Here is a 14899-nt window from a genome sequence, read left to right as displayed (position 1 = left end):
GTTCGCGCGAGACGTCCGGCAGAGGTGTGGGCCGGCGTGTCTGATGATGACCTCTGGCCGCTGACACCCACCGTCTGCCGGTCTAGTGGCACACGCATAGACAGACGTACGTGTCGAAGTAGAAGTCGCAGCGGTAGCATGGATGCGCCTTGTTGCAGGCGGCACCGATGCTGCCGCCTGGCGGCGACGCCGGGTATCTGCCGGCGGTCGCGTGGCGTCTCCCGCCGAACGCGGCTCCATCTGAAGCACAGCCGTGGGCGTCTGTCATGCGGTGTTGAGCAGCACACGTGGCCAGCTAGCACACGGCATGTGCCCCTCGTCCCTCTAAATAGGGCGTGCCGCTGAGTTTCACGTCGTGGGGAATGGACAGATGCCTTGAAAAAGACTGCGGTGTGGATGGAACCCGACGACGCTCAGCACAAGATGCCAAGCTCGGCCATATCACCTGGTGACGTGCGACTTTGCCGCCCGCCCGGGGCGCGTGCCCGACAATGAAACGGTCGTGGCTTCAGCGTCTCTCGGCAGCACACAGAGGTGGCGCCGGCTCCGCAGCGCCGTCGCCCCGGGGGTGTTTGTCAGCGTGCTTACCTGTGCCGCCGGGCTCCATCAGCGCCGCACACAGGAGCGCCGCCACCGCCAGCCAGCCGCCCAGCTTCATGACGTGTGTGTACCGGCAAGAGCGTCACGGTGCGCAGTGTCGGCTGCCGAGCGTTGGCCGTCTATATACCGTGGCCGGCGGCCATCAGCGGCACGTGGGCCACGCGCTGGGGCCGGCCGTGGCGCAAGCGGCGGCGCTGCCCTGTCGGGGTTGGTGCGGCGGCCGGTCGCAGCACCACGTGCTCGCGCTCGCGCTCCGCTCGGGGAGGGTGAGCGGCCGGAGGGCGGTGTGCACGCTCCACCGCCTCCGCCTTGGAACGGCGGCGGTGGAGTGATACTTGATACGGCGGCGGTCGCGATCAGCCGCCGGGCGCGGCCTGCGCTGGCGTCACGCGAGAGGCTGGGGACGTCCCCGTGCGGAGGAGGGTGTGAGGTACCCACTAACGGCCACGTGGTCCTGGTGGCAACGGGAAACGGCGACAAGAGCAGCACGGTGCTGTTTTCTGCTGGTGTTCTCTGTTGTGTACGGAACGGCGAGGATTAGGCAGCTGAACGGTGGCGTGGTTAAGGCTGACACCCAAACATTTTCCGTTAAGCTTCGCCTTCACACGTCAGTTCGTCGGTCAAACCACCGACCGATCGTTTGGCAGCATTGATATTTAATGTGAATGCCTATACGAGGGGCTGGACTGCCTAGGTTGGTAGTGTATGCAAGCACGTAAAGGTGAAAATGGCAGAGAGCGTGCAAGCGTACAATGCGATAAGCTGCTGCAATAACTTTTTGTCTTTTCGGACAACTTCCCCACCGTAGCCTTTTACGGCACCCAGTTGGTGCGGTATTCAGGGATATCTCCGGCCAATCCTGGCGTGGAAAAATGTATTTACTGAAATAGTTAGCACCACGAAATTGTTAACCCCAGCCCTGTTGCTGGGAGACATGCAATCTTGTGCTTAATTGTGAAGTTAAGCAGATTGTTAATGGCCTTGTATCATAGATGCTGCTCAGATTTAGGGACCATGGCTGCTTACCCACAGACATTGTAGCGAGGAATTGATAACAGTTTTGTTTTACTTGCGTTTCAGTATCTGTATTTTTTAGCCGTAAAAGTATACATCGAATGCGAGAAGTTTCCATGATCGTATGCGAGGAGACAATAATCGATGGATAGCGGTTGGCTGGCAATCTACGTGTATAATTACTGTGGTTCTCGATGAGTTATTGTAAGAGTTAGAGGTGACGAAGCAACGGCTTACAACATGGACGCAGTTCTTAGTTGTTGTTGTTTTTCGTCGTCGCCCGCGTGGCACTGTTTGGACGGCTTTCACGTGGGCTGACGGCGCACCTAGGATACCTTTCGGGGCAGCGCTCAGCGGCCGTCACGTGTGTCCGGCTACGACGGAGGTTCAGCTGCTCCACCCATCACAGTACCGCACGTGACGTGTACCGCATGAACGCGGCTCCAAGCATGGCCTTAGAGGCACGGAAACGTTGGGTACATGGGGCTCGTCCGAGAGACACACACGGCTGATCCTGCTGTTGCATACGTCTTTAATGCATCTCAAAGTAAAACAAGAATAGCACACATTGTCACGGAATTTTAAATTGCTTTTATTTAAATACAAGGTAAGTACAAAGACCCCTTTGTCATGCTTTGCCTGTTTTCGGATGATGCGTTTTACTAGGGGGGGGGGGGGGGGGGTAAACTTACACAGCAACTTTGGCTTCCGCAAATTGACACTGCAGGGAATCCTACTTTGTTTATGTTAGTTACGTAGTGTCACTCATTTGGGCAGGGTTGCTCCAGAAATGGGAGATGGGTGATTTTTGATAATCGTCTCTTGCATTGTTTAATGTCCGTGTGTTTATGTTTACTGTGATGTTTCCAGTTACTTTTCAAATTGACTTCTAGTGTCATTGTTCGCTTTCTAATGTAGCGTCACGCGGTGTTAGCTGCTCCCAAAATTGCGGTGCTCAGCTACCCTCGAAATTGCGGGGATAAGATATTCCTAAGATTTCGATGTTTAGCAGCCCTCCAGCTTCATGTTTACCTCATGGTCGCCACCGCCCTTGGCGGATTTCTGTTGTCTCGAGTCGGCTGATTTTGTTAAGGAAAAAGCAGACTTAAGCTACAATCACTCGCCAGTTGACTAGGCTAGCGACATTTGTTTGCTCCTGATGCGGGCCCGCAGAGGCGGCACCACGCGGGTCACGCTGGTACACAGTGGGACATGGTCGTTTTGTCTTCGCAGAGCAAAATGATCCTCACACAGCCTCTCAGCCCTGTGCTAGCCTGGGTGTCTCTCCAGCACTCGCTAGTGACAGGCATCCCGACAGGCGCACCTCACCCCCTCTACTGCCCCTCCCCCCCCCCGTCTCTGCGCCGCCCGCTAACGGGGGGCCGTCTCGCCGCAGGTACTACCAGTACTCGACCAAGTACGACCCGTCCTGGTACCGCGCCTGGCACGCGTGGGCCTTCATGAACTTCCAGGCGGTGCTATTCTTCAAGGGCCGGTCGGCCGGCGCCTCGCCCGCCGCCGGCGCCGGCGAGGCCGTCTCAGACGTGAGTCCGCGTCCGCTTCCCTTCCCGTCTCCATTTGTGGGCGGACCTCTCGCCCCCTCCCCCTCGTCCCCCCCCCCCACCCCTCGCCGCGCCGTCGACCGGCGGTGGCCGCGTCGAAGCTGCGGACGGCGCCGAATGCGCTTCACGCGCCGGGCTATGCGTGCTAAGTTGCTGACGTGTCCAGTGTCGGGTGCGCCGTGGTGCCGAGCGGCGGTCGACATCGGGACTGACACGCGCGCCCCTCCCGGCGCTGGCAGCGGGCGGGCCGCCACCTGCCGTTCGTCGTGCCGGCCGTGCAGGGCTTCGTGCGCTCCATCTCGCTCAACACGGACAACAGTCTGCAGGACACGCTGCGCCTGCTCACGCTCTGGTTCGAGTACGGCCAGGTGGCCGAGGTCAACGACGCCCTCACCGACGGCCTGCGCAAGATCAAGATCGACAACTGGCTGCAGGTGAGACGGCCGCCGCCGGTCGAAGTGTGCGGCGGCCGTGCAGGCACGGGGCCCACACGACCGTAAAGCCGTGTAGGCCGTGCAAAGCGCTCAGCCAGGCACGGCCTGGCTGGGCGCTTTGCAATATGGCCGCTGCGTGGGACTGTGGACTGTACTGAACCGGAGTAGACGTGTTAAGGAGAAGGTGTTTTTGTCTGCTAAGCGACTGTCTGCGTGCAGAAGTGCCACATATTTGCTGTGTGACGTCACTTATTTGCTGTGTGACGTTACCTGTACATGTGTGATGTCACCCGTGTATGTGGCGACACATGTCATATGACCTTACCTGTTCGAGCGATTATTGGCCCTGTCTATATCCGACAGAGTATCGGCCGACTGTGTGAGCGTGATCGGACTGTGGGGCCGTGGTGTGACGTCACCTGCCGGTCGTGTGACGTGTGTGGTGTATCGGCAGGTCATTCCTCAGCTGATCGCCCGCATCGACACACCCCGGCCCCTGATCGCCCGCCTCATCTCGTCCCTGCTCACCGAGGTCGGCAAGACACACCCCCAGGTCAGTGGAGCCGCCCCCGGCCCGTGACCCATGACCATAGGTCAGGTCAGAACCACCGACCCCCGGCCGGCCGAAGCCCGGCTGGATGAGGCCCCGGCTGATCCGCTGAGCAGGCCGGCGGGACTGCGCAGCGGCCGCATCAAAGGCAGGCTGGAAGTGCTGCCAGTGGGTTTCGTTGGCCGCTGTTCTCTGCCGCTGTAGCTTTTACTGGTCGTTGAAGCGAGCGTAGTCTTTGGTCTTGGAATGGTGTGGTGTTTTGCGTGCCAGTCCAACTGATAACGTCGCGCGTGCTCGAATATAGACATGTTCGGTAAGATGGGAGTGGCAAGAGCCATATAACAGCCGCCACTGTCGGAAGACATGAGAGCCGCTTGTCGTCAGCTCCTGTTTGCTCGCCTGTCGTCTGAGTGTCGTGTTACGCCATGTCAGGCTCTGGTGTACCCCCTGACGGTGGCCAAGAAGTCGTCGGTGCCGGCTCGCGAGAAGGCGGCCCAGAAGATCCTCAAGAACATGCGCGAACACTCGGAGACGCTCGTCCAGCAGGAGTTCCTGGTGAGTTTGTCCGACTCCGGAGTCGGATTGATGCTGCGCTCTGTGAGCAGCAAGTCCGGACACGTGCTCCGTCATACACACATACACACGCACGTACGCGCGCACGCGTATGTGCAGATCTGCTTGCATACATTAGTGCATGTATTGATGCAATTATACACACAATCACGCACGCACGTATCCACACCCTCTCCAGTCAGCTGACCGCCCGCCCCCGTCAGAGAAGCGTGTTGTGTACGATCGGAGCGCCATCTGGAGCGGTGCCGTCCGCGGGTTCCGCCGCACCCACCAGCGTGGGCTGGCCGCTGACGCCCCTCCGCGCCCGGCCCGGCCGCCAGGTGTCCGACGAGCTGATCCGCGTGGCCATCCTCTGGGACAACCGGTGGCACGAGGGCCTGGAGGAGGCGTCGCGCCTCTTCTTCAGCGAGCGCAACATCCCGGCCATGTTCGCCGTGCTGGAGCCGCTGCACGCCATGATGGACCGCGGACCGGAGACGCTCAAGGAGAAGAGCTTCACGCAGGTCAGTCGGAGCGGCTGCCATGCTGGCGCGACTGGATACGGTCGGGATAGGGGGAGAAGCTGGCAGCCGGGACAGAGGGGGAGGCTGGCAGCAGGGACAGGGGGAGAGGCTGGCAGCCGGAACAGAGGGAGAGGCTGGCAGCAGGGGCAGGGGGAGAGGCTGGCAGCCGGGATAGGGGAAGAGGCTGGCAGCCGGGACAGAGGGAGAGGCTGGCAGCCGGGATAGGGGGAGAGGCCGGCAGCCGGGATAGGGGGAGAGGCCGGCAGCCGGGATAGGGGAAGAGGCTGGCAGCCGGGACAGAGGGAGAGGCTGGCAGCCGGGATAGGGGGAGAGGCCGGCAGCCGGGACAGGGGGAGAGGCTGGCAGCCGGGATAGGGGGAGAGGCCGGCAGCCGGGATAGGGGGAGAGGCTGGCAGCCGGGACAGAGGGAGAGGCTGGCAGCCGGGATAGGGGGAGAGGCCGGCAGCCGGGACAGGGGGAGAGGCTGGCAGCCGGGATAGGGGGAGAGGCCGGCAGCCGGGATAGGGGGAGAGGCCGGCAGCCGGGACAGGGGAGAGGCTGGCAGCCGGGACAGGGGGAGAGGCTGGCAGCCGGGACAGGGGGAGAGGCTGGCAGCCGGGACAGGGGAGAGGTTGGCAGCCGGGACAGGGGGAGAGGCTGGCAGCCGGGACAGGGGGAGAGGCTGGCAGCCGGGACAGGGGGAGAGGCTGGCAGCCGGGACAGGGAGAGAGGCTGACAGCCGCGACAGAGGGACAGAGCCGGGACAGGGGGAGAGGGAGCAACCGGGACAGACGGGAGAAAGGAGCGAGCGATTTCGCTAGGCCGTAGAACACGCAAATGATAAATGTTGTCACGTTCCTTCAAGGGCCTGTATATGTGCGGAGCAGCTGAGTGGACAGATGAAACGAAAGAGAGGCGAGGCGGTGGGGGGGGGGGGGGGGGGGGGGGACGGACAGATCATGCAATACTCCTGTTGTGTGAATGCGTCTGAGCTGGGTCGACAGCAGTTGTGCTGTGGGTGTCTGAGCTCTGTTGACCCGCTCTGGTTGACTGACGTCCGGTGACCTGATCCGAGTGGGTGACCTCTGGTGACCTGGGCTGGGGAACGCCCTCTGGTGACCCGCTCTAGATGACTGACGCCTGATGGCCCGCGTGGACTGACTTACCTTTGATGACTTGCTTCGTCGTCTGGCCTGGTGACTGGTGACTGAATGACCTCTGGTAACCCTTTCCTGGCGATTGGCTGACCTCGAACGACCCGCTCGGGGTGACTGACTGACCCTGGGTTGACCCTGGTTGGACCCCCTGGGGATGACAGACCCTTGGTGACTCGCTCCGATAGCTGACCTGAGGTGACCCTCTCCCGGTGACTGACTGGCCCCTGGCCTCTGGTGCCCCACTCCAGGCGTACGGCCAGGACCTGCAGGACGCGTACGATCTGTGTCGGCGCTACAAGCGCACGGGCAACGAGCGCGAGCTGAACCTGGCCTGGAACCGCTACTACCAGGTGTTCCGACGCATCTCCCGCCAGTTACCACTCATCACCAACCTGGAGCTGCCGGTTAGTGGCCGGCGCCGCCACCAGCCACCCACCACCCGCCACCCGCCATCCGCCGCTGTCGGCAGGATCGCGCGGCTATGTGTGTGGGTGTGGGTGCGTGCGTGCGTGCGTGCGCGCATGTGTGTGCGTGCGTCCCCGGGTTTTAGCGTGCGTGTGTGTGTGACCTCGGTGCGTGTGCGTGCGTTCTGCGTCGCTGAATGCGGTCTAGGGCTCGGGACATGCCGGAGCTGGTGATGATCTGATACGCTTTGAGTCTGATGAGACACGCCTGATGCTCGGGCGTGCGTGTACAGTGCGTGTCTTGCAATAGCTCAAGTGGTAACGACTCGAGTTGACATCAGGAGGGCCCAGGTACGGCCGACGGGCGTGACCGCCCTAGTCGCCGGCGTTTCGTAACTTGGCTTCGCGACGGCACTCGTCGCGCGTTCTTTTCAAACGAGCCGCCTTTTCCGGTGTGCCCCTCCCCCGCCCAGCCGGCGCTCGGCTCCTGTCCCGTCACCGTCTGACGCGCGCGCTCTGACGTCAGTACGTGTCGCCGGCGCTGATGAACGCCCGGGACCTGGAACTGGCCATCCCCGGCAGCTACGTGCCCCACCGGCCTATCATCCGCATCGCCAAGGTCAAGTCCAGCCTGACCGTGTTCAGCACCAAGCAGCGGCCCCGCAAGGTCACCATGAGAGGTGAGGTCGGTCGGCCGGCTGGCGTGCGGGTCCCTGCGGGCTCGGGCGGCGGCCGGCGCTCGCTTGCGGTGCCGGTGTTGTACTGAGCCCGGCACTCGGGACCAGCTCTGCGGTGATGGCCGGTTAAAGGGAGTGGTCCTCATTTGTATGGTGGTTGGAACTGGAATATCCCTCTCGAAGATTTTTCGGTGCAGTTTACAGCCCTGCCCTTCTTAACATCTAAACCTCTCAACAAGCAAGGTATGATGACGTGATCAAACAACGACATGTTAAGGAGCGTATTTGCTAAACAGGCATTGTGTTGTGTAGAGCAGCCTTTTTCACATAAAAGTGTACCAATAGCTATAATTGGGCTTATTTCGTCATATTTGACGCCTGCCTCAATAGCTTCAAATGTGAAACATTCCCGTTAGCGGCGGGTTGGCCGGCATTGGTCGCGCGTGGTCCAGGCTGCTTTGAAATCAAGTGGTTTGTGTTTTGGTTCTGTGCATGTGTTGGACCTGAATGGTGTCCCACCGTGTATATAGGTTACTCCCAGTGCCGAAAGCTCCGCTTTTGTCCAGATCTGCTCTAAGTTGCGTTTGAGTGTTTGACAGACGGGTTTGGAGACATTCGCCGCGTATAAATGGTAATTGATTTATAAAGAACATGCTGTAGTCAGGGCAATGCTCCCTTCTACAGCATGTGACCATCCATCTGGGGCGTGGACAGACGTTAACTACCTGACAACAAGCCTGACGCTGTTTAGTCCGCAGTGCAGTGTACCTGTCCTTGTGTTGCAGTGTGCCCCCAGTACAGTGTGTCAGCCAGGGGTGCTGTGCGTCTCGTGCGCGGCGCGCTTGGTGTGGCTGGTCGCGGCCGCTCTGGCCGTCTCCGTGCCAGGTGTGCCGCGGCCGGCGTGGCTCGTGCTGCGCTGACACCGTGCCTCTCGGCCTCTGACTCGGCCCGCTCTGACCGCGGCCGGCGTGGCTCGTGCTGCGCTGACACCGCACCTCTCGGCCTCTGTCTCGGCCCGCTCTGACCGCGGCTGGCGTGGCTCGTGCTGCGCCGACACCGTGCCTCTCGGCCTCTGTCTCGGCCCGCTCTGACCGCGGCTGGCGTGGCTCGTGCTGCGCTGACACCGTGCCTCTCGGCCTCTGTCTCGGCCCGCTCTGACCGCGGCTGGCGTGGCTCGTGCTGCGCTGACACCGCACCTCTCGGCCTCTGTCTCGGCCCGCTCTGACCGCGGCGGCGTGGCTCGTGCTGCGCTGACACCGTGCCTCTCGGCCTCTGTCTCGGCCCGCTCTGACCGCGGCCGGCGTGGTTCGTGCGGCGCCGACACCGCGCCTCTCGGCCTCTGTCTCGGCCTGCTCAGGCCGCGGCGGCGTGGCTCGTGCTGCGCCGACACCGCGCCTCTCGGGCTCTGACTCGGCCCGCTCCGGCCGCGCGCAGGCAGCGACGGCCGCGACTACACGTTCCTGGTGAAGGGCCACGAGGACCTGCGTCAGGACGAGCGCGTCATGCAGCTGTTCGGACTGGTGAACACGCTGCTGAAGACCAACCCGGAGACCATGCGACGCAACTTGGCCATACAGGTGGGCCGGCTGATGCTGCCGTGTGTCTTCCGCGCTCGCTGGGAACGTGAGGCGGCGCCGGCAGGCTTTTGAGACCCGGTTCGTGCCCCGTGTCATGTCATGCTATACAAAATCGGTATACATGAACGGAGGTGTTGTGTTTTTATCGGTGCCGCTGTTCCTGTGGCCGACCCGTTCTGACGTTATAGCTGTTACTGTCTGGTGGTCGCTGGCTGCCTGCCTCCGCCTGTCGTCGTCTCTGTGGGCCTCGGCGCTCCGACCGTCTGGCCGCGACAGAGACCGTCCCCTGGCCCGCCGTCCGAGCTGACGGCCCGCCGCCTCCCCTGGCAGCGGTTCGCTGTGGTGCCTCTGAGCACCAACAGCGGCCTGATCGGCTGGGTGCCGCACTCGGATACGCTCCACACGCTCATCCGCGACCACCGCGACAAGAAGAAGATCATGCTCAACATCGAGCACAAGATCATGCTGCGGGTGAGTGCCGGCCGGCCGGCCCGGGCTGCTGACGTTCACGGAGCGGCGGCGGCGCGCGCGGAGGCGCTCCTGGGGAGGTAACGGCCGCTGAGGTCGGTCCACATCAACGCGTGACGCGGCCTGGTTAAGTCCGGGGCTCGCTTTGGTGACCAGCATACTTAATTGCACACGTAGCGCGTTATTTTGTGGTCTCAAGCTACTGACTGGGCTCCTCTCCATCCACACCCGTCGTTGTTGCCGAGCCGAGATGGGGGCGTGCCCAGCTCCGCCTCGTTGACGGCGCCCCTCCCGCCTACAGATGGCGCCCGAGTATGAGCACCTGACGCTGATGCAGAAGGTGGAGGTGTTCGAGCACGCGCTCGAGACGACTAAGGGCGACGACCTGGCGCGCCTGCTGTGGCTGAAGTCGCCCTCCTCCGAGGACTGGTTCGACCGGCGCGCCAACTTCACCCGCTCGCTGGCCGTCATGAGCATGGTCGGCTACGTGCTCGGTCTGGGCGACCGGTGAGGACGCGGGGGGGGGGAGGACGAGGAAGGGGGCGGCGGCGGGTGGTTGAGGAACGGAAAGGCGGCGCTGCTGGGAGAGCGGAGGGGGATTAAAGGAGTGGTGATTTGTCACTGGTATAAGAGCAGAGGGTGGTTTTGCAAGCCGAAGTGGAAGGGTAACTGACGACAAGTGAAACAACTGAATAGTTGTTCTCAGATGTTAAGATGAGTTTTAGACCGGCTTAGGAGAGAGGCGTGCGAATGCGATGAGACGATGATTGCCGGACTGTTCAGGTCTAGTCTCGCTGTGTCTGTGGACGTCAGATGAACGCTCGGCGCGCGGTCCAAGCCGTGCGAACAGCGCCGCGCAGCCGTGGTCGAGAAACTCCAGGTTAAATCACCGTGAATAATCTTTTGAACTAAGCTGACGAGATGCCATGCTGACCTGACCCGAAGTGCTGGGTTATTCTGAGCTCGCCTCTCTACAGGCATCCGTCCAACCTGATGCTGGACCGGATGAGTGGCAAGATCCTGCACATCGACTTCGGCGACTGTTTCGAGGTGGCCATGACCCGCGAGAAGTTCCCCGAGAAGATTCCGTTCCGTCTGACCAGGATGTTGGTGAACGCCATGGAGGTGAGCTGGCCCGACCGTCATCGCTGCTCCCTGTACCCCGCAGCACGGGACAGGGGGTGGCCCTGCCTTAGAGGTAAGATGGTCCGGACGCACCCCCTCGGTGGCCGTGCCTTAGAGGTAAGATGGTCCGGACGCACCCCCTCGGTGGCCGTGCCTTAGAGGTAAGATGGTCCGGACGCACCCCCTCGGTGGCCCTGCCGTAGAGGTAAGATGGTCCGGACGCACCCCTCGCACTATGTACCCCATGCCCCCATTTCGGGGTCGTGCTCTGCGAACATTTCATCGCGGCAGATTCAGACCTGACTTGGACATGCGATCGGTATGTGATGGCTGAGCTCTCGGCGTGCCGATCGGAGTGGAATGGAATGGAATGGAATGTGGTGCGTATGGCTCGGGAGGCTGACGGTAGCTGGTTATGGCAGATTCACTAGCGCTGAGCTTCGATACGATACGATACGTTAGCGCTACGATGACGTCCAGATGGCCTGCATAGAGAGCGACCACGATATAACCGTGTCAACCTGTTGGTGACCAGAGCATAAGGTCATGTACCGGATGACCTGCGAGTCGGTGATAGCCCGCCCTGACCCTCAGGTGACCGGTATTGAGGGCACCTGCCGGATGACCTGCGAGTCGGTGATGACCCTCCCTGGCCCTCAGGTGACCGGCATCGAGGGCACCTACCGGATGACCTGCGAGTCGGTGATGACGGTGCTGCGGAAGAACAAGGACAGCCTGATGGCGGTGCTGGAGGCGTTCGTGTATGACCCGCTGCTGAACTGGCGTCTGGTGGACAGCCCCCGGACGGTGAGCGTGGCGCCTGCCGCCGCCCTGGGGCTGCCTGTCGCCGCCTGGGGCTGCCTGTCGCCGCCTGGGGCTGCCTGCCGCCTCCCTGGGTGCTCTCTGCCGCCCGCGGCTCCCTGCCACTGCCTGGGACTGACGCCCCCCCCCCCCTCCCCACCGCCCGGGGCCGCCTCCTGCCGCCTGTGGCTCCCTGCTGCCGCCCCGGCCTTGGCCACGCACGATGCCGCGCTCAGGGACGCCTGCCCTGCTCTGTTGTGTGTGAGACGCACCCCGTCCCGCCGTGGCTCGTCTGTGTTAGGGGGCGGTCTGGAGAGGCAGGGGAAGGTGGCGCTGTTGTGTGAGGCTATGGGCCTTCTCAGTTTATGTATTGGGTGTCATGGGTCATGCCAGTTGATGGCAGAATGGTGGTGTGGTGTGGCGTCGTCTTTCCTTGTGTCTCATTGACCATATGCCATGTACTTTGGCAGTCTGTGGCAGACCCGGCCCCGATCCGTGACCGTCCCCTGACCGGGCCCGGTCCGTGACCGACCCTGACCCGGCCCCGGTCTGTGACCGCCCGCTGACCGGGCCCGGTCCGTGGCCGCCCCTGACCGCCCCTGACCGCCCCTGACCCGGCCCCGATCCATGCCCACCCCCTGACCCGGCCCCGATCCTCGACCGTCCCCTGACCGGGTCCGGTCCGTGACCGCCCCTGACCCCGGCCCCCGATCCATGCCCACCCCCTGACCGGGCCCGGTCCGTGACCGACCCTGACCCGGCCCCGGTCCGTGACCGCCCCTGACCCGGCCCCGATCCATGACCGCTCCTGACCCGGTTCTTGTCCGTGTCCGCAGCAGGTGCGCCGCCCGCTGCCGGCCGGCGGTCCGACGGCGGAGGGCAGTGCGGAGCTGGAGCCCGGCCTGGCCAGCAGTCCGCCCATGCGCAGCCGCCACAACAGCAGCATCGAGGGTCAGCAGCGCATCGGTACGGCGGACTGCGGCCCGGCCCCGCCGCGCCGCTCGCCGCCTCCGGGGTGGCTGGGGAGCGGCAGCCAGACGGCCGGGGAGCGGCTTTTGACAGCCGTGTCGACTTTGAAGTGTCAAAATGTGAAGGCTAGGGTCGTGGTCTTGTGGGTCGCGTCGGATAGCTGGTCTGAAGCGGACCGAAAGGATCTCACCTGTCTTGAGCGTGGTTGGTTTGTTTCTGCGGCTTCAAACGCCAGCCCTTGCACTCCGCCCGTGCTGGAGCCGCTAGCCGTGATGGCCTGAGCTAACCCGAGTGGTGACCTAAGCTGACCTGAGTTTGTGACCTGCGTTGACCTGAGCGGCGACCTAAGCTGACCTGAGTGGCGACCTAAGCTGACCGCTGACCTGAGTGGCGATCTAAGCTGACCTGAGTGGCGACCTAAGCTGACCTGAGCGGGCGACCTAAGCTGACCTGAGTGGTGACCTAAGTTGACCTGAGCGGTGACCTTAGTTGACCCTGAGCGGCGACCTAAGCTAACCTGAGCGTTGACCTAAGCTGACCTGATCGGCAACCCAAGCTGACCCAATCGGTGGCCTGACCCGGCACCCGCCGACCGCTGCAGGCGACGGCGACGCCGTGGTGCCGGAGGCACCAGAACAAGAAGGCCGTGCAGATCATCCAGCGCGTCCGCGACAAGCTGACCGGCACCGACTTCGGCAACGACGTGCCGCTCTCGGTGCGGGACCAGGTGGACCGGCTGATCCAGCTGGCCGCTTCGCACGAGAACCTCTGCCAGTGCTACATCGGATGGTGAGTGCGGGCCGACACTGCTGCTGGTTATGTTGCGTGACCTGTGCCAAGGACGCACGGCTGGGGCGTGGGATTTGCGCTGTTGCCAGGGCGTGGGCTTCGTCCTTTCTGCGTCGGATGGTGGGCTGCCTCGGTCAGTGATTGATCGTCTGGAGATGACCTCCGTCAGTACTTCGCATCAGTGAGTAACCACTGCCAGTGCTGAGTCGTCATGAGCGAGCTTCGCCTGTCACGTGTCGAATGTAGCCATTGCCAGTGATGCCCGGCCTGGTGACCGACTGCTGCCAGTGTTGCATCGGACGCCGGATGACCGCCAGTGCCCCGGGCCGGGTCATGATCTGACCTGGCCTGACCTGGTCACGCCGGCTCTGCAGACGGCCGTGTCAGTGTGGCCTCCGTTTGAGCGTGTCCGCTTTCGCCGCAGGTGCTCGTTCTGGTAGCGCGGCCCGGGCGGCCCGAAGTTCCAGTGGCGGGGCCGGGCGTGTATCCGCAGCTGTCGCTGCCGGCTCCGCTGCTGCTGCTGCTGCTGCCGCTGCCGCTGCTGCCGCCGGCGTGGACCGCTGCGCCAACCAACGCCCCGTCATGTCAAGGTGGCAGATACCGGAGACCGGAGACCGGGGATCGGAGATCGGAGACCGGAGATCGGGGACCGGAAACCGGAGACCGGGGATCGGAGACCGGAGACCGGGGATCGGAGACCGGAGACCGGAGACCGGGGATCGGAGATCGGAGACCGGGGATCGGAGATCGGAGACCGGAGGCCGGGGACCGGAAACCGGAGACCGGGGATCGGAGACCGGGGATCGGAGATCGGAGACCGGGGGCCGGAGACCGTGGGTGGGAGGGAGATGCGTGGGCGTCAGGCAGAGCGGGACCCAGGCGGGTGGGGGCCCGCGGGCAGCCGGCCGCGAAGCCGCCTTAGGGCGCGGTGATTCGCGGCGCGCCGTGTTGCCCACGTGCTGACAGTGCAGCTTGCGTCGGGACACGCATATGTTACCAGCGGGGATGTTGATGCGTAAGTGTATGCGCCGGATGTGGGAAGGTGGGCACGCGGTTTCGAAGTCGTTTTATCGAGCGATTGGGCGGGTGAAATGGGCATGCGACCTGTGTTGTGAGCGATGACATGTGGGGGTTCTGCTGCGTCGAGCGTGCAGGCTGGTGGATCGCCATCTGTCGATAAGCAAATGAGTCGCATGCTGTCAGGCTGCGCGTTCGTATTGTGCAGAGCTTTTGTGTGAGAATATCCTGTGCTTCGTGTCTTTTGTATGCCTTTTGAGAAACAGTTTGGCTTGTTGAATCCTTCCTGATTCTGAGTTGTTTTATTTGCAATCATGGGTACTCGTAAATAGATTGATTTCGATTGGATGTCTGTGATGTACTTCATTCGATGCCACTTCGGTGTAGGCAGATCTCGAAGGTTCAGTAAGGTGATCCGAACCATTCGCTGTTCGAGGTCACCAAACCCTATGTTTTTGGGGGACAAATGCTTATTGAGTATGGGTTAGGCTCGCAAGTCCCGGATTTTTCGAATATATCGTTGCCAACCGGTATTGTCAGTGAGACCGCATGCTAAATATGCCATTGATCACGGTGACTGATGTTGAACACTGTGGACGCGAAAGTGGTCCTCGCCAACGACCCTATAAGTATGGTATATTGTCAGGCAATGGGGGTGCTCCCGCAAGTTATCGCGCAC

The 14899-nt window shown here is 62.4% G+C and overlaps 2 protein-coding genes across 2 annotated transcripts in view; both read left to right on the top strand.

Moving 5' to 3' along the window:
- Positions 1-13041, top strand: part of LOC119096573 (serine/threonine-protein kinase mTOR) — a gene marked incomplete at its 3' end in the record, with an annotated part of 35680 nt that extends 22639 nt beyond the window's left edge. Inside the window, exons 33-46 of the mRNA XM_037219477.1 lie at positions 3011-3158; positions 3416-3610; positions 4065-4163; positions 4593-4715; positions 5054-5236; positions 6642-6797; positions 7324-7477; positions 8909-9051; positions 9382-9522; positions 9821-10026; positions 10497-10644; positions 11305-11451; positions 12282-12411; positions 13016-13041. Coding sequence (XP_037075372.1) covers positions 3011-3158; positions 3416-3610; positions 4065-4163; positions 4593-4715; positions 5054-5236; positions 6642-6797; positions 7324-7477; positions 8909-9051; positions 9382-9522; positions 9821-10026; positions 10497-10644; positions 11305-11451; positions 12282-12411; positions 13016-13041 — 1999 coding nt within the window. The remainder of the gene's footprint in view (positions 1-3010; positions 3159-3415; positions 3611-4064; positions 4164-4592; positions 4716-5053; positions 5237-6641; positions 6798-7323; positions 7478-8908; positions 9052-9381; positions 9523-9820; positions 10027-10496; positions 10645-11304; positions 11452-12281; positions 12412-13015) is intronic.
- A 1645-nt stretch (positions 13042-14686) lies between these two features.
- The window catches only part of LOC119096572 (exosome component 10), a 10740-nt gene continuing 10527 nt past the window's right edge, over positions 14687-14899 (top strand). Inside the window, exon 1 of the mRNA XM_037219476.1 lies at positions 14687-14703. Coding sequence (XP_037075371.1) covers positions 14687-14703 — 17 coding nt within the window. The remainder of the gene's footprint in view (positions 14704-14899) is intronic.

This window comes from Pollicipes pollicipes, unplaced genomic scaffold, assembly GCF_011947565.3.
Source record: "Pollicipes pollicipes isolate AB1234 unplaced genomic scaffold, Ppol_2.1 Scaffold_4295;HRSCAF=5057_pilon_pilon_pilon, whole genome shotgun sequence".
NCBI lineage: Eukaryota > Metazoa > Arthropoda > Thecostraca > Pollicipedomorpha > Pollicipedidae > Pollicipes > Pollicipes pollicipes.
Note: the sequence above shows the minus strand (reverse complement) of the source record. Positions and strands in the feature narration are given on the sequence as shown.